Raw genomic sequence first — 18,809 nt, 5'->3', positions numbered from 1 at the left:
AGAACCTTCTCTTGAGTCAAGCTAAGGTTGAAGAAGTACTGCTAAATCCCACTGAGCTGCTCACTGTTTCTGTGAAAAACAACTGAAATGGACGGTAACTTCATCAGGTTGGTGTTTTTTTATGTGTGTAATATATTTGTGTGTGTTCAGGTGCGTCTCCTGACGGGTATTGGCAGGTACAATGAGATGACGTACATCTTCGATTTGCTTCATCAGAACCATTGTTTTGAGATGCTACTGAGAAAGAAGGTGGACAAAGACATAGGACAGGTTTGACACACACATGCACACACACACAAAAATTTCATTAAATGCATACAATGAAATATTTAAACTTTTTTGAATTAGCCACTTTAATTTAGAGGTTTTAAGTCCCGTTTATAATTCTATGAGCAGCCAGAGCTTGTTCTTCCCCAACATATCAGCCTCCCAGCCCCAATTTATTTCCTTCTTTTTTGCAGAGCTCAAGTTTGAAGACTTCTCTGCTGGATTACATCAAACGCTGCCTCCCTGCTGACAGTGAGAAGCACAACATGGTGGCGCTGTGTTTCAGCATGAGAAGGGAAATTGGAGAAAACCATGAAATAGCTGCCAGGACACAGCTGAAGATGATTGAATCTCAGGACTGGGGTGAGCAGAGCAAAATCAAACGTTACAAATTACCTGCTGTGATTACAGAATAAGTTTCACTCTTGTTAAATTTGTTATACAGTTGTGACTCCTGATCTTAAGAACTCATTGGTCAAGGTGTTGGGTCTGCTAAAGGATGCTGCAGAAAGTTTCTCCAAGGTACTTCCACTTCCTTTTCTACACTTAGGAATAACTTTATGGTTCCTGATCAGTTGTCATTGTTTGTGGTTGTGTGTCCCTACCAGGACTCCTGTGTACATCAGGCTGGTCGTTGTGTACGTGCAGCCAAACTGATCACTCTTCAGCTCCACTTGTTGAACCAGGGATCCAACCTACGCATCATAAACCTAAAGCCTGCAGAGATGCACAGTGCCATCATGGCTCTGCCACAGTGCTACCAGGTGTGCAGCATCCCTCTGCTCTCTAAATCTGCTTTCAGCCGTGCCTTCTTAAATTCCAATAAAACAGGTAGCTCTGAAAGCATGGTCTAACTGATATGTAAAAGAGCTTGATTCTATATGTGAGAGAGTTTGATGGCGTTTGTGTGAAACATTGTGATCATAGTGTTTATGAGAGGGTTTGGTTGTGTTTGTGTGAGAGTAAATGTAGGCATCTAATGTAGGCAATTGTAAGTTTTGGCCCTTGGGGGCTCTTATTCTGCTTCCTGTGTCTCAGGTGTTTGTTGTCGCAGAAGCGTATAGCTACAGTCCAGACTGGGCTGAGATTTTGTATCAGAAAGTGGCTCTGAAGGGACACTTTGCTTACCTTGAGGAGCTGAAATGCCACCGTCCTCTCACCTCTGCCCTATTTGAAGACATTTTCAGAAAGTAAGTCATAGTGGATTTTCTTCCCCAGCCTTTGCCAAAATACATGTCTAAGAATGGTTTTTGACATTATGTCTTCTATAACTCTGAAGGTTGTTCTGTGTGTCATTCCAGGCTGGACGGCATCCCCAGTAGCGTCTGTTCCAATGTGAAGCGTCTGCTCAACCACTGTGATGATGTGTACACCCGTTACAGACTGGCCTACCAGCAGAATCTCTATGATGTCACCAAAACACTGCTGCAAGACAACAAGACCTCCAGCTACATGAATGACAGACTTGCCAGTAAAGCATTTATCTGACTGAGCAGTGTCATGTCCGTTAGGACAGTCCAGTCTACAGTCAGTGGTCTGTAAATATAAATACCCAATAAAATGATTTTGGTGTACAGCAATTGTGTACAAAATATAGTTTTATGAAAACCATTAAAATTACTGAATTTTTTAAGCCAAGTGATATATTAACATTAAACAATGGATCATTTGTCAGGATTTCAGTTTCTGTCTTTGTTACTATGATCAGCAGCAAATTCTGTTAAGTTTGCGAAAATGATCGCAAAATGACTATAGTTTTTACGATTACTCACTGAGTTGTGGCACCTAATAAACAAAATACAGTAGTATGGTCTGTATCATGGTTATCAAATAATACACATATGTCAGTGAAAGATTGTGGAAAAAATGCAAACACTAAGATGAAAAAGTGCTTTTAAAAATTTTAAGTCTAAGGTTAAATTATGTTCATTTTCTAATGTAGGATATTCTGATAGGCCTTCATCATCATGTCACAGCAGTGTGTACGCAAGTGTTGACATTGCTAAGACAGTCCTAGCTTTGGTTGTTTTTGACGGAGAGGTGTGTTTGAATTCTGCAAATGGCAGTAGGACCACTTTGAGGAAAAAAAAAAATCAAGCTTCTCTGGTTCATCATAGATTACCTGTCTCATTATACTGTTAGGAAGATATAGTGAAACCTTAAATATGGAAAGAAAAAAAAAAATTCTAAATGTATACAAAGGCTCACTTTTGTACCACCATCATTAGTGTCTCAGAACACTAATGAACCATCACCCTATCTCTAAGAGAGAGTCTAGACACCCTATGGAGAAAGCCCATTTTGGCCGCTTTTATCCGTGACCTCGTTCTTTCTGTCATGACCCAAAGCTCATGACCATAGATGAGGGTAGGAACGTAGATCAACCAGTAAATCAAGAGCTTTGCTTTTTGACTCAGCTCTCTTTAACACAACCGACTGGTAGAGTGTCTACTTCACTGCAGATGCTGCACCAATCCGCCTGTCAATTTCTTGTTCCATTTTTCCCTCATTTGTGAACAAGATTTCTAGATACTTGAACTCCTCCACTTGGGGCAGGACAAGACCGTGGTCTCGGATTAGGAGGTACTGATTCTCATCCCGGCTGCTTTATACTTGGCTGGTAAGCACAGGCTTTCACCACTTTCCCAAGTACTTCTTCTGGTCCAGGTGACGTTTTTGGGCGTACTCTTGAGTATCCGACGTACTTGGTGTACCTGAAGAGTAAGAGCTGGAGGACTGTGAGACTGGCAGTGTTTTGTGGAAGTGTGTGACCATCCCACTTCAACTCTTGCAAAAAGAAAAAAAGAGATTCAGTTTTTCCACCAGGAGGGGGTCAGTGCAGGATGCCGTATGCTCTGCTAGACCTGCTGTGACTTATTTTGAGCCCGTTGGTCCTTCATTTTCCATGTGAATTCTACTTCAATTATATGAAATGTGGACATTCAAATAAAATGAGGACATTTGTCTTGGAGTAGTGAACAACTGTAACCCTGATACATTTATGCAGTCAATATTTTCTACTTCACTGAAAGAATGTGGTGCTTGTGCACACATTTTAATGGATATCAAAGCAGTACTGAGCAAACCATACAGTATGTTACTGATGAAAAATCAGTCTTGATAGAAAATAATTATGTTGTCATTTGTCCAGGTATCATAATGAGCTCGAGCATAAGTTTATCCAAAATAGACACTTCAGAAAAAAAGCCCCAAAAAAACCCACAAGTCTATGCATCGTCTTTTCTGAAACAGCCTCTGTTCTTCAGGAGTTGGTTGAGGACGCTGTTCTGTTTCAGAACCCTCAAGTCAGATATGTCCTCTGCAATTACAGGTATGTCCTCATTGTGACATGGCTCATTGTCTTCATCGTCATTGCTGTCAGACAGTGTACACAGGAAGGCATCATTCTCATATGTTGGGAAATAATATCTGGAGATCAGAGATTCAGAAGAGAGTTTAGCTGAGTTTGAACCAAACTTTAAAGTATGTTATCTTAAAGATGGGATTACTCAGATTCAATACAAAGCATCATGAAGCATCATGTTCTTGGTAGGACTTACTGTGGTTGGTCCCAGGTGGACATCTCTGGCAGTTTCATTACATGCCCTTCAGAGATGTGGTCCATCATGTCTGCTCTGGAATCAAACTTCTTCTGGCAGCCATAGCAACGGCTCTGGTGGATTTGCCGCCGGATAAAGTTGACCAGCTTCACCTGCTGGTAGAAGTTGAGATCTGACGGAGAAGACATCAAGACAAGATGAAAAAAATGACACTAGTCATATTTAGTAATTGACTAAACTGTCCGGCTTTTTAAAGAATCTCTAGTTTAAAACTAAACTGAAGACTCTTATTATCATACAAACAAACAATTATTGGTTTTTGGAAAACACAAAATTTTAAGGAGCTGAAATTAAACAGCCTTCATCCACTTCATACCCTCCAGTGAAAACCGAAAGTCTGGACTTTATGTCCATGTCCCCTATAGACGTAATTTGAATATGTCTCAGTAGACATGTAAAAAAAGCTAATTTGGAAAATTACAATTTGAAAAAAAAAATAAAAATTCAGCTAAAGTGGGTGGTGCTTTAAGGTACAGAGTGACACAACCAAGTGTTGGGGTAGATGGAGAGGAGTTAAGCAAGGTTGTAGTAGCACTGTTACCAACTTGGTACTTTAGTGTTATAGTTTTCTCCAAGTCTGCTTGAAGAAAGTATCAACATGTGCAAAACTGAGAAACTCTATCGATCAACCAGCTGGACATTGAACTATATCACTGGAGATTTGTTCTCCTGCCCTCGGGATGAATCCTTGCATCAGTGAAGACTCGCATGGGAGCAGGCATAGCGGTGATGTTCAAGAAGAAGTTTGGATGAGTCGAGGAGTTAAAGGAGCAGAGTGAGTCAGACAAGTTACAAAAGTCTTTGTTTGGTAAAAAAAATGTTTCATGTTTATGCAGTTTGTTCAAATGTCTGATTTCAACAGCAAGTGCTAAATCATATTTTGTTTTGTATTTTTTACGCATGTCCTAATAGAGAAGCTGCCAGGACAGTGTGCTGTCCAGCCACATGATCAACGTTTCATCTACTACCTGGTAAATATACCACGGTCAATTATACTGCATAAGACCAAAGTTGGTTCATTATTCAATCTGGTAAATGTATCTTTCCTATTATGTGTCTCAGATCACAAAGAAAAAAGCCAGCCAAAAACCCACGTATGTCATCCTGAGACAGAGTCTGGAAGACATGAAGTCTCACTGCTTACAAAATGGTGTCAATAGGATATCAATACCCCGGTTTGTAGGAACTACTATGGATACATAACTATAGTAAATATCCTTAAATCTTCTTCTATATTGGAAATAATTGTTAGTCTTGTAACAATTATTTCTTGTGTCTACCCCTCAGAATTGGTTGCGGCCTGGACCAGCTGCAGTGGTCAAAAGTGTCAAAGATCCTGGAACAGGTCTTTAAAGAGACAAATATCTCCATCACAGTGTACAGCCTGCCCTGTGTTGGGTTAAAGCTGCAGGATGTATGCCATCTAGTACATTTCCATTGTTTTTTTTGTTGTTTTTTTTCTTTTTTCTTTAGCTTATATTCCTTTATAATCTTTTGTATTCTGAATGAAATCAACGCTCCTTAAACAGTTTTAAAGAAACAATAACTAAGGAAATTATAAAAACCTCCCCATAAGATGTTTAGATACAAGACTTTTAACATCCCATTGATGTAAAATAAGCAAATGAGGGTGGAAAATGGGGGTAAATACAGCATTGTGTATTTACAAGGTTCTAAATATAGAACCTTCTGTAGCACTTTTATCTATGGAGTAAAAGTTCCACAATGACAACTCAGTTTCCTGCCATTGATTCAAATGCAAAACTTAATGCAGACATTGATGTTGCTCTCTCTCACTATGGCACTACATGATATTACTACTACTAGTACATCAAGCTACAAAAATTATCCAACAAAGAACATGAGGCAGATGAAATACATTAGTGATGCATAATTTTTTTTATTTATTAAAATCTTGTGAATCTGTAAATTTAATTTGTGGAAGAGTCTGCTCATCTAGCTTTATTTTCCTGAGCCAGATTCAGGAGCAAGAATGTTTTCACAAGGATTTCTTCTCATGACTTTATGGTGATTCTTATGCTCGTTTTTAGACTTTTTAGACTCTGTTTACTGAGAATTATGTTGAACAGGATATTATGACTAGCGTCTTAGAAAATTGCTTCGTAAGTGTAACTTAACATCACGCTTTCTGACAACAGCTTCTTATCGCAAGAGGTGACCTTTACCTGCTCAGACTCCAGGCTATGGTATGTCCATACCAACGGTCCAGTCCGTTGGGCAAATTGAAACATTTCTTAAAACAATTCAGTTGATTTATATCACACTAATTTACAATAGGTAATCTCGAGACAATTTACAAAAAAGTCATTTCCATTCTACTTAACAGTGCAGCAATTTAAATGTATCAAGTCAGTAAAAAAAAAGTTACGTTATCCGAGTTAAAAATGCAGATTGTATCATGTCATTGACTTGACTTGTTTATATGCTTCCCCCCTGTTCAAATTACTTTTACCCTGTAAAGTCTGATTTGATCTATATTTTCAGGGGAACCCTGTGGAACCAACATGAACATTTGCTGCCTTCTTTTTTTTGTATCTTTATTAATGGACACAACTGGAGTTCCATAAAGTCTCGTAGTAAAAGTCACATTAAGACGCAATCAGAACGCCTCATGCTGAACCGATCCTCCCCACAACCATCCTCCAACTTTTGTTTAACATGTCAGAGTTTGAACAAGAAAGAAAAACACAGAGAGCAACCGGTGAAATTGTTACTTTATAAGTCACAAGTGTACATTTTATCTTTAGGTTTTATGTAACACCATGCTAATAAGCTACATGATAGTCGGTAAATAATATCACACTGAACACAAATCCTAATCATTAATCTCTACTGGATCTGCTCTTCTCTTCTTCTGCAGCTCCTGAATTAACAGGAACAACTGATGTTTGTCCGTTCTGTAAGAAAAAAAAACAAAGTTTTGTTTCTTTTACATTGTTGTTTTTAGAACACACAAATGATACAGTACTTAATAAATTAAAAGTTATTCATTTACATTACATTCATTTAGCCACAAAAGGAAAGTTATTAGTTATACTCTACAATTCAGAGGGGAAAAGGTTCTAGACATGTTAATGAGATCCACATTTTATCAAAGTTTTGACAAACCTTAAAGTGTCTTCAGCTCGTGGAGTCGTTTCAGTGAAGTTAGCGTTCGTGGAGGGAAACTTGCCGTCGCTGTTCTGCTCAGTCAGAAAGTTACTAATGTCAGAAAAATCTGCTGTCATGTCATGAGCTGGAAAAAAATAGAAGTATTTTCACTTAAGACTTATAAAATAGTTTCATGATTTTGGTTATGGTTGTAGAATTTAAACTGAGGTAACACTAAACAATAAATCGTTGGGTAGATAGTGTGAAAAGAGGAGATATTAAAGACATAAATGGCTGAAAATGCATCCGTTGCTGAAAATAAATCAAACTCATGTAACACAGTGTAATGATTCACCTCTGAAACACTTTGAGTCACCAAGCTTTATGCCTTTCAAACCCTTGCTATTTGGTCAGTTTGATTTCAGAAGAGCTGATGATATTTTTTATTACAGAAACAAAATTTACTCTTAAAATTTACTCATCCTTAAAAGATGACTAGAACAAGATTCACTGCGTACACTGATGACGATGAGTTCGGCCAAAAGTAAAACATTCAGGATTCCCAAAGCCACAGTGAGGCAGAGCCTCTCTTTGGAGCTGCTTGAACCTTAAGAAAAACCTGAACCTTAGCAAAATGTAATGCAGTTCATACTAGATTTATCTGTAATGTTTTTCTTACCTGTGTGATTAGATGCAGTTTGTCTAACGGGTTCCATGTTGACGTAAATTTCCTCCATCGCTTCAGAGTCAGTGCTGCTTTAAACATTGACTATAAAATCCACTGCAGTCGTGGAACTAAGTGAGATGTCTGGTGTTCAACATAAAAAAGTACCATATTTTAGATAACAGTCAAATAAAGAAATTCATGAGTGCGGTTTCAGTATTATTTTCTTAAATATCTTACACAACATAAGATTCTTGAAGGTCTCAATAGTTTCATAAGTTCATATTTCCTGATTCGGTTCTGTATCAATGAATATTTATTTCTCCTTTGTTTTCCTTCAGCTCAGTTAATCCTACTCATAATAAACACATTTCACTTTTCTATCAGTGAAGAAAATAATTGACTTTTACATTCATGCACAACTTTGCTTTCTGTCGTATGGTATCAAAAATTAAAAATAGTTTTAAATCACTTATATAAGGATGAAAAATACATTGGATGTTGTGATGTTCCTGCTCCTTGTGTCCAAACATTTCCTAAAGGGTAATAAATTGTTGGAGCAGATGACTGCAGATAACTGCATGGACCCCACAGTTTTACGGGTCTCATTCTGTCCTGATAACTAGTCATAGTCTTTCTCCCAGTAAATACAACTATCATCTTTGTATTTCTAAATCCTCTTCTAACCCTATTCCTTGTCTTCTCACTGTCTCACTCCAGTAGCAGAAACACTGACATTAAGAAACAACAATCCCTGAATTGCATTATCAAACTTCTATAACCGCTGGATCGAATAATTATAAAATTGTACGTATTTATTCATAGTTTAAAGATATATATACTTTTAGGACTGCCGCTTAGTAAAAAGCTGGATGAGCTGTCTACTAGTGTCTAAAACTCAGTCACCATGTCTTCTGAGGGAGATCAACAGTTTGACAAACAGCTTGCTTTGTGAAGCACCGCCTCACTGGGAGGGAATCGAAAGGCTAACATGCCAATCAGGTGCAAGTTTGGCGGTTTAAAGTAAGAGAAACCAGATACTGCATTCAAAGCATGAAGAAGACCAGCAAGCAAAGCTTTCACAGAATGAATTCTGCAGAATATCAGAGTACAGGAGATACAGGATAGAAGATTTGATTGAATCAAGACATTGTCCAGAAGTTCAGACTGGGAAGCTAAATGGCAAATTGCTAGCCAAGTATGTGGAGCAGGAAAATAGGTTGTAGTTTTATGCAAACCAATTGTCTCAAAAGATTCAATTAATGCAACATGTAAAAGACAAGTGTAGTTACATTGTGTGATTTTGGAAACTCATCCAAAATATTATTCAATGCAAAATTTATTTTACTTTCTGCTTACAGCAGCAGCAATATATTTACTACATGTCATTACTTGACATAGTGGTACTGTTCAAAACCTTTTGGTTTGCTTGAGTAGAAATGGAGTAATGTCTGTGTATGTTAAAATGTTAAACATTTACCACTCAAAATTCTCACCACTTTTTATTTTATTCTAGTTGTTGCAGACTCAACTTAAATAGATAAACTTGTAAAGCATCTTTTTTTCTTCTTTGTTTTTAAATCCAAAAGTTCCTGCCGCTTGTTTAAGATGAGTACAAACAACAAGTTGATGAGAATTAAGTGATGTTCACTTGAACTCTTTTATTAAGCAGGATGTTTTATTTTACAGTGAGGAAGGCCGGGGTCAAGCTTTAGCAGACGGCTGGAGGCATCTGACCCGCTTCAAACTCAGTACCTGTTTACTCATTGGCAAAAATTTGGTAAGATTAAATTTAGTCGGCTAAAGAAAGTCAGACGGTTCATTACGAGTGAAATCTCTTGAGGTAGTCAGGTTTCTTGCTTGTTCAGATTTTGCTAGTTATTTCCATAGTATAATTACTAATCAACAGTCGATTCTTTTGTGTCTAATTGCAATCTAATTATTCAGTTCACAATTGAAGTTTTATTATCAGGATTCTGCAAATAGAATATTTTCATAGTATATTTCAATCATTCCTTTCATACAGTCGAAGCTCCCTAAAAAGGATACATTACCTTTCTGTGAACTATAATTTTGATTCCTTTCAGTATCATATTTTACGAAATCTGACTGATATGATCTTCTTGAACACATACTGATGCTTCACATTGATCATTTATAAGCTTATCAGTTACAGTTACTTATCAGTTACTGTCTGTTAGTGAACATTAGTGAACAGACAGCATCAAAAGCTGTAGATACTTTTAAAGGTAACAAAACAATTTACCACATTGTGACCAACTCTCGGAGCCTGGTTGTGTAGTGAGCATGTTTTATTATTTAGGTAAAGTGTAGCAATAGCAAGTCAATGTTATTATAAGTAGGACCAAGTGTCAAAAGATGTAAGTAAGTCTCTGTGAGAGGGGCTACTTGAGGGAAAAAAATAAGATTCACTGATTGAATTGTTGGTCGATAGCCAGCATACAGTATATTTGAGTTTGTGCAACAAACATTGAAAGGAAAGCAAAAACTATATAAAACCTGAATGATCATTCAGTTTGATAAATATTTACATAGAGCATCATTCAATAAATTGATAGAAATCTAAGTGTTCACATCAAAACATCAAATCTAAATAAATAGAAATTGTACTAAATATTTTAATACAGATTGATGGTTGACATTGATCATTTATACGTTTTTAGTAATGAAACCTTAACAACTACAGGTGTACTATATTTTGTTTGTGAACACACTTAAGCATGTAAGATAACAGATGGAAGGAAAGAATCATTAGTGTCAAAAAACAAACAGCGTATAAGTCAGAGACAAAAGCTGTACATAATTTTAAAGGTAACAAAACAATTTACCATGTTGGAGCAACTCTTGGAGCGTGGTGGTGCAGTGTAAAAACTTTAAACTTTGGGGAAAACTGAAAGATAAATATGAGCAGTAGCCTCACCTGGGCCTGTTTAGTCCCTGTCACATATTCTTAAGAAATACATTTACAGATGAGGAACCTTTACTGAAATGTATCACACTAGCAAGTGTTGAAGAAAAAAAAATCTATAAGTTTCAACCAACCTTTACTATTTTGGAGAAAGCATGAAGCACTGAGAAGATCAGTGTTGATTCAACAGCAGGAAAAAGACTGAAGCAAAGTAGAATTCACAATGATGCGAGGACAAATCCTGGAAAGGCAGTGATGTCAGAGTTTGTCTTTCACTTTCATTGCAGAAAACTAAAAGTTAAATTTGAGTAGCTTCATGTAGGCCTGTTTACTACTTGCCACATATCTTTAAGAAATACAATTACAGATTAGGAACTTTTACTGAAATGTATCACACTAGCAGGTGTTACAGAAAAGTATCTATAGAGTTTAAAATTTAAGTGACTTTTCTGAACGGATGAAGGAAATTACAAACTCAGTCAGCACTAACTAGTCGTGCTACCTTAAATATTTACAGTAAAACAGTTAAACTGTTGTTTTCATTCAGAGGTTTCTACCCACTCTTATGCAGGGACGGACACACACACACACACACGCGCACACACACACACACACACACACACACACACACACACACACACACACACACACACACACTCTGCTGTGCTGGACAGAGGTCAGTCCCTCTTACCATGCTATAAGTCTGTTGTTCAACAACACCAAATAACGCACCGTAAGCTAAATATTTGCAGTAAAACAGTTACACTGTTGTTTTCCTTCATAGGTATTCCTCATACCTAGCTATAAGTCTGTTGTTCAACATCAAATAATGCACTGTAAGCTATTGTCAGAAGGAATGTCTGACGTATTCTGCCGGTTTCTCATGCTTGAGGACACACACGCACGCACACCCGCAGCAAGACTTCCCGGCCCCCCTCTTTAATGACAGATACACACGCATGCACACGCAGCAAAAAGACAAACTGTTTAAAACCTGAGATAGTTACATTATTCCTAATCTAACTCAACATGGTTTATAATATAGTATATTTATTTATTCACTTACAAGTAAATGATTCCGTTTCTATTGGTTAATTCAAAGAGTTCGGGAGGAGTTAACGACGAGCAGATGGTCACCGAGGGAAGTCAGGAGGTCCGCGTATGATTAAAGTTTTTGTTCGTGGGGTGGGGAATTTCCGGTCACAGGAAGTGTGGGGGGGAGGGGTTTAATATCAATTAATCCATCAAACTGCGATTAAAATTTGACTGAAGGGTATCGAAGGTCACAGGGTCACAAACGTCCTATTGGGGGAGGGGAAGAGGTCAGAAAGTTTCCATAGGGGAAGTTCACAAGGTCACAAACGTCCTATGGGGGGAGGTTACAAAGTTTCCATAGGGGAAGGTCACGAGGTCACAAACTTTCCATGGGGGAAGGTCAGGAGGTCACAAACGTCCTATGGGGGAGGGGGAGGGGAGAGGGGTAGTTAAAGGGGGCGGGCTTTGATATCGTTTAATCCATCAAACTCCGATTAAAATTTGACAGGAGGTGGTATATATAGTCTCTTTTGTAAATCAAGCTGATAATTAGGGTAATAAAAAGTTGCTGCTTGGTGATAATGTTCTGTGTACATATTTTACTTACTTAGCTCCATCTTTAAGTTATGAAGATCAAAACCATGGGAGTCCTACAAAAATAACCCGACAACAGAATCAGAGACACGATCACAATTGTGTTCAACAACCTGCTATTGAAAAAAAGAAAACACTGCTTCTTTTCTTTTCTAAAATCTCTGTATTTTTCATAAGCATACTTTACCTTCATGTGTATATAAATCTGATCCATTGTCTCTGATTGATGGTCACAAAAGAGACAAACGGCAGAAACAGGATGGGCATGCCAGTCAGACCAGTCACTGTGGACGTAAATGTTAGTCAGAGAGAGCAAGCAAATTCACACCCTTCATAAAAAAAAAAGAGATGGTCTTGTATGACGTGGATGTACACACATGTGGACAAAGTTGTCTACTTTTATAAATTCCTGTTGAGTGCGAGAGCCATGCAAGCAGTGTGGCTTTGACATTTCAACTGAATGTTGGTGCAGAGCCGGATTTGCTAATGGGAAACAAATCTGCAATGATCCTTCTGCAATGCAAGGAAGCAATTATCTGATTTTTTTTGCATCAGAATGCAGTTAGTATAGTCTCAGTAACTAAGGGAAACTTACTCCACTCCACTTGCAAACCAAGTAGTAGCAAACCTGTTCAGGGGACAACTGACAGATGAGATATATTTTATTTTGTAGTTTTTGGGTGTCATACCCCTTACTGATGACACCCTGGGCAACTACCCATATCACCCATATCAAAACCCTCCATTGTATGTACATTATAGATGCATTGCATTACATTACAACACTGAGGGATATCAACAATTTTGTCCATGTGTCATTCAATTCCATGTTTAAAACTGATTTAGCTTTTGGCATCCAGCTGTTTGGATGCGGTTAGAAAAACCCAGGCGTCCGACCTGAAATTCTCCATGTAGATTTTGATGAAGATACTTACTCATCTTCAACATCTACCAGCTCCCGGTCGTCCTCACTCTGAACCTCCTCCCAGGTTTTTCCCAGTTCCTTACAAGAGAACCAAGTAATGAGCAGAATGCACTGACTTCTTCATTAGCACCTCAAGTTAAGAACAAAGTCAAGATACAGGAAAAGGACGAAAGGAAAAATAAAAGTGTGACCTACTCTTCTCAAACTTTTATCTTTGAACAAATTGCTTGTGGATTAGGCCTCTGAAATTTTGACTTCCCTTCGTTGTTTATACATGAATAAAACCACCTGTTTTTATGCATTTAATTCTTGAAACAAAGCTGCCTCACCTTGCTTCCTCACTCAGTTTTAGTGTGGAAGTGAAAGTCGAACAAAGTTTTAAAAATTCAAACAACATGCAATTTTCTACATTTATATTTGGGTCAGGTAACAAAGTTAGAAAAAGAAGAGATATTAAACTGCTTCAGGTCATCTTAGTGACTTGTAATACAGCGATTGTTGTGGAACTCTGGGTAGGAAAACATTCCTAATCTCAAGAAGGGGATAATCAAAGCTCATCAGCCAAGGTGAATGAGTTGACAGCTCAGTAAAATGATGTGTGATTTATTTTCAGTGTTCCTACAAAATTCATTTCACACAGAAGACGATTACTGCTACAGAATTCTGACTTTCTAATCCTGAAACAAGAAAATTGTAACTGAAGTCTTATTTCAATTTACCAGATAGTTGATCACATAAAAGCGGTCGTATTCATGGTTGTTGGCATTGATGCGACGGTGAGCTTTCTTCCTCATATGGTCCTTCAGTGTAGATTTGTCACGGAAGATTTTTTCACAATACAAACACTGCAGGCTTACGGAGGAGAGAAAATACATCTTCTTTATGTAACAGGAAAAATAAACTAAATGGAAACAGTTTTAAAACCAGTAACTACAGTATGCTGAAACCATACGAATGGTAAAGATGAGAGCAATAACTTATAGCATGCAGAAATACTGTGAACTGATGCAATACCATGTTTCAACAGAAAGATAAAACTAAAAACATAACCGTTTAAAATCAACCACACTATGTTTGTATCTTCAAAATAATCCAACCAACATGATGACTGATTTTAATCATTGTTATAATGTTTAAGGAGCACAGCTAGGACTTCACACTGAGCAACCAAGTCTGTCTGACTTTCTTCAACTTAAAGAACTCAGTCAAGTAGTCAGGAAACACAATTTGGCCACTGCAGAACTTTAATCATTTGCAGATGTGTTTAAATCTGACAATTTCAAAACTTTAATCTTAAATGAAGTTGTCAGAGTGCCATATGTCACCTTTCAGGATAGTGGGCAGTTTGACAACTTCGGAGGTTCCTATTTAAGCCATAACAATGGCCTTTTGATAAAGTCTGACCTGAAATTGTTGATCCTCCTAGCTTAACCATATTCCAGGAGATAGTTGGAAACACATGAGGATTTGCTAACAGTTGAATGTACAGAGCTGACAACATGTAATGTCCTCTTACAGATTTGTAAAGTTGTAATGGGTTTTTTTTGGCACATTTTTTCAGATCATCATGTGAAAAAATGATTCACATTAGACTCAAACCGTCTCCAATGTGGCTGAATTTAAACTATTCTGAAAAGAGAAGTGAGCCAAGGTTCATTGATACTTATCACAAACACTTGATGGAAGTCGCTGCCATGGAGAGTTGACACAAACAGTTTTTAGGTTTAAAGGACATATGAAATTAATAAATTAACTCATTAATTGAAAAATGCAGTTTTGTATTTACTCAGAATGTCTGATATTAAAATTTGCTTTATGATTAGAAATATTTAAATGTGATTAAAAAAAGCAAAATCAGACGACTTCTACAACTGAGTCAGACTTTCCACTATTATTAATGATACTGAGGTGAACTGAGTTCATGTTAGACATATACTGGAGATTAGACTTAGAGAAAAGGTGCAAGTCCACAATGCAAATTTACACAGTATAGTGAGACACGACTGTGTACGCACGCGTGTGTGTGCGCAACTGTTCTCATGAGAGATGTCCTGACAGTATGCGTGTAACTGTTCTCATGAGAAATGTCCTGACAGTATGGGAAAAAACAAAACTAGTTTTGTTTTGGTTTTTTTACATCAACTTCTACCATGTTTTAAGCCTACATATTGAGTTCTAGTTGTGAACAGTGAGGACCCTCAGAGAAATCCAGGCTTCAGATGGTGTCCTTGTGGTTTCTCCCCCCCAACGTCCGATTAAAAATAAAACACCATATTTCCAAAGTTATTCTCATTGTAACCATTTGACACTGCTTATCTGTGGATGATTGAAAAATCTATTTAGCAGTTTTTCAGAGAAACCAAGCTGCTATAGAGTCAGTTCTTACTTGTCTAGTTTATATTGTAGTGTGTCCAAGAACTCATTGCAATACACAATGTTGTCTGGCAGCCCAATGCTGAAAGAGTGTTCTCTGGCCATGTGGTTCAGCAGACATGCCCTGAACACAGAATATGGAAAGGATCAATAATATGATAACTAAATGTCTGTTTACTCAAGCTGAGTAGAGCTGTTCAAACTTGTCCACATGAATCATTTCCTTAAATGAAATCAAATGACATCAGACTTGTATAGTGTTTTTCAGGATCCTCAAAGACACTTGCAGTCATTCCCATTCATGCACATATTCACACGTTTATGATGGCAAGCTACTGGACTGTAGCCACTGGGGCAGACTGACAGAAACAAGCCATCGATCCCTTCTGATCACCCTCAGAAGGCGGTTGGAGCCTTCTGAGGGCGAGGTGGAGCAGGCAGACGGTTGGAGCAGAGATCGAACAGGCGACCCACCAATTGCAGGGAGAACTCCTGCTATCGGAGTTTGTTTGCAGGACTTAAGGAGTCGTCACTATCAACCTATCATCCTTACAAATCACACATGCACTCTCTTAGTGTTGACCCTGGTGCGTTCTGACCTGTTTCCAGTGCACTCCTCACTGCAGAATAAACATAGACGATGGAAGTAGCAGTCGTCACGCTCCTTCTGCTGTTGCTCTAGGACCTCCTCCTAAAGTAAAGTGTTATTTTTAAGAAAGCAAATCTGAGAGAGAATTTTATAAATTGACAGAACTCTGATGTGCTCTGACACATCATATATTAGCAGCAGTAAGTATGTACATATATGGTATATCATTTTTACAGCTTGTAGCTGTGTGCCGTACTTTGTTTCAGCACACTGTTTTAAAGCGCTTAAGGAATTTTGATCCAGGAATGGAATGCAGGAAATTACATTAGACTAAATTTGTGGGGATAAATAATATAATCTGCAATAGCTGCAATCCTGCACTAAATTTCCGTCCCTGCCCTTACCTGATATATATTCTGCAACATACAAAAACAACAATTTATTGTAGTATTTTTTTTGTTGTTGTTGTTTACAATGAACCATCAAAACTGATGACACCATATTTCCAAAGATGTAGCTGGAAAAACTGTCCCAGTTGTCTTTTTAAAAAGTGTTGGGTTGCTGATCCTCACCAGTCGTTTCTGCTGGAGCCTCTCTCTAAGGATCCGGTCCTCTGGGAGGACGTCACATAGTAGGAAGTAATCCTCCCGTTTCTCTGCAAGGTAAATAACTTGCTATCAGCAGTTAAGTCGTGTTCACAAACTTCCCTTTTTTACACTGATTAAAGCCTAAATGTAAAAGTGAATTCTGGCTTTTCTCTGTCAATCAATCAATCAAGTTTATTTGTACAGCGCTTTTCAGCAACAGGGCAGTTCAAAGTGCAAACATTTAAACATCATAAACATCATACAGTCAACTGTTGTGAAAACCAGTAACAGACATTACATTTTGTCAAGTGCCATCATTGAAATTATCAATTAACATTCAACATGTTGGTTAATGTTCATTTGTTTATGATTCTAAAGCAACTCTAAACAGGTGGAATTCTAGACTTGATGTAAAGGAAATCATGTTTCAGCTGTTTTCCAGTTTTCTGGAAGTTTGTTCCATATTTGAACAAACTTCCAGAAGCAGAATGCTGCTTCTCCATGTTTGACACTAAATATTAATTAGATTGTCACGATGTCCCTCTTGAGGAGGTCATGAATTGTTGTGTTCCAATGGACTCACCAACTGGGCCAGTGGAATTAGTCTTTATGACACTGCAGAAATCTGTGACTGGTTGTTCAAGGAACCTGCCCTTCCAGTAAACCAAGTACCTGACAAAGTGAACTCAGACAGCTCAGTGTGGTCACACATACATTTCTGTTACTCCATACAAAGGCAAAGAGCTCTACCTTGGGAGGCTGGCTATGAGCTTGATATCAGCGATGACCAGCTTGTGTTCCAGCAGCAGGTGTCTGAGCAGGGTGTCTTTCTGCAGCAGCGGGACAGACTCAGAGCAAAACAGACAGACCAGCAGCTCATCACTGGGATGCTGCACCACAATGGGGGTGCTGGGACTTCCAGCTCCAAGCTCTGGAAAACTCAAAGGCTCCAATATGCTGTCCCTGCCTGAAGGACAGTCATTTAAAAACAAATCTAAAGGAGGGCTTACTAAAGTGCACAAATAAGAGCAAACAGAGCAGAGACCTAAGAAATGAATCTGACAGACGAAAATAAAATTTATGAACATGAAAGGTGGGAGGAAGCCAAGGCTTTTTTCTAATATAAATCTTCTCTAATTATCTATTAGTCAATAGACAAATTAATTGTTAATCAAACCTTTGCGGCTTACACTTTTCAGATCAGTTCTGCAAAAAATAAAAAATGCGAACAAACACTTCATAAAAGTCTATTCAGTAAGTTTACTGACCCTGTGTGAATAATAATGGAAAGCTTTATTCCACGTAAAACATGCATACATGCTGGTGTTGGTCCCTTGTATTATTGTACTTGATCAAGTCCGAGAGTTTGTGTGCGGGTAGGAATTTGATCTGTGGGCTTGTCTTAAAATTGAGTTAAATGTGAATTCGTTTCAACTAAACTGAACTTAAAATCCTTTTTGATGTAGAATAGAGCTGTGGGCTCCGAAAGATTCAAACCCTTTTTTCACAGATTAGTTGCATGTCAAAAGGTTTAAATCAAAAGCTAATGTTGTATGTAGTGAAGGATGAATTGAAAAGTGAATGTAGTTCCTGCTGCTTTCGTTCACCACCCCACACTGTGCATACTTAAAACATATCAACTCTTTCAGTGAATAGCCACAGACAGGTGTCAAACTTTAACATACCATAGTCTGCTGTTCGCTCGCAGGCGGCCATAACGGATTTTACTTAGGGATATTTCTTCCTTTGTGTTTTTTTGGCGATTGGCAAACCGACTTAAAGGGCATTTACCGCCACCTACCGGACTGGAGTGTTGACGTCAATTGATAATCAGAGGGAATTTATAACATCAAAGAGTGTCGTACATACCTGTCAAGTCCTCTTTTTTGGACGGGAACTGCCGTATTTTACCCCTCTTTCCCGCCGTGCTCCCGTATTATCTTCCCGTGTTGTAACATATTCCCCCCTACGGTGTACATATATATAAGAAACAAATGTAATATATAGAATAACTGAAATTACTCAAATCGTACCTGAAAATATATATTTTTTAACTTTAGCTCATGTCAGGGGCAACGAAGTTCAGCATTAAGAGCCAAATAAAGCTCAATATCA

At 37.9% G+C, this 18,809-nt stretch overlaps 2 protein-coding genes and 1 pseudogene across 6 annotated transcripts in view; 2 read left to right on the top strand and 1 right to left on the bottom strand.

Moving 5' to 3' along the window:
* Window positions 1-1,944, top strand: part of spg11 (SPG11 vesicle trafficking associated, spatacsin) — a 37,838-nt gene extending 35,894 nt beyond the window's left edge. For both annotated transcript variants that reach the window (XM_081607548.1, XM_081607547.1), the window contains 6 exons: window positions 151-270; window positions 462-630; window positions 713-789; window positions 876-1,031; window positions 1,306-1,457; window positions 1,569-1,944. In XM_081607548.1, coding sequence (XP_081463674.1) covers window positions 151-270; window positions 462-630; window positions 713-789; window positions 876-1,031; window positions 1,306-1,457; window positions 1,569-1,755 — 861 coding nt within the window. In that variant the 3' untranslated portion in view covers window positions 1,756-1,944. The remainder of the gene's footprint in view (window positions 1-150; window positions 271-461; window positions 631-712; window positions 790-875; window positions 1,032-1,305; window positions 1,458-1,568) is intronic.
* A 1,354-nt stretch (window positions 1,945-3,298) lies between these two features.
* znf277 (zinc finger protein 277) lies at window positions 3,299-18,513 on the bottom strand. 3 transcript variants are annotated; one of them, XM_008410685.3, is made up of 12 exons: window positions 18,380-18,513; window positions 17,445-17,661; window positions 17,278-17,366; window positions 16,680-16,762; window positions 16,118-16,209; window positions 15,532-15,642; window positions 13,865-13,997; window positions 13,156-13,223; window positions 12,408-12,504; window positions 12,234-12,276; window positions 3,828-3,999; window positions 3,299-3,696 (listed from the first exon to the last, which is right to left on the bottom strand). In XM_008410685.3, exons 1-12 carry the CDS (start codon window positions 18,408-18,410, stop codon window positions 3,495-3,497), a joined length of 1,338 nt encoding a protein of 445 aa, XP_008408907.1. In that variant the 5' UTR covers window positions 18,411-18,513; the 3' UTR covers window positions 3,299-3,494. The 3 variants fall into 3 exon arrangements, with proteins under 3 accessions (XP_008408907.1, XP_081463686.1, XP_081463687.1); XM_081607561.1 differs by lacking the exons at window positions 3,299-3,696; window positions 3,828-3,999 and adding exons at window positions 6,611-6,805; window positions 7,017-7,143; XM_081607560.1 differs by lacking the exon at window positions 15,532-15,642.
* On the top strand, window positions 4,390-5,947 carry LOC145551873 (ADP-ribose glycohydrolase OARD1-like; annotated as a pseudogene). The gene is made up of 6 exons (XR_014087731.1): window positions 4,390-4,399; window positions 4,475-4,662; window positions 4,800-4,858; window positions 4,950-5,062; window positions 5,175-5,301; window positions 5,939-5,947. The product of XR_014087731.1 is annotated as an ADP-ribose glycohydrolase OARD1-like (transcript).
* Window positions 18,514-18,809: the final 296 nt, after the last annotated feature.

This window comes from Poecilia reticulata, chromosome 6 (genome assembly GCF_904066995.2).
Source record: "Poecilia reticulata chromosome 6, P_reticulata-male-v2, whole genome shotgun sequence".
In the NCBI taxonomy this organism is placed as follows: domain Eukaryota; kingdom Metazoa; phylum Chordata; class Actinopteri; order Cyprinodontiformes; family Poeciliidae; genus Poecilia; species Poecilia reticulata.
The sequence above is the reverse complement of the archived record's forward strand: the minus strand, read 5'-3'. Positions and strand labels throughout refer to the sequence as shown.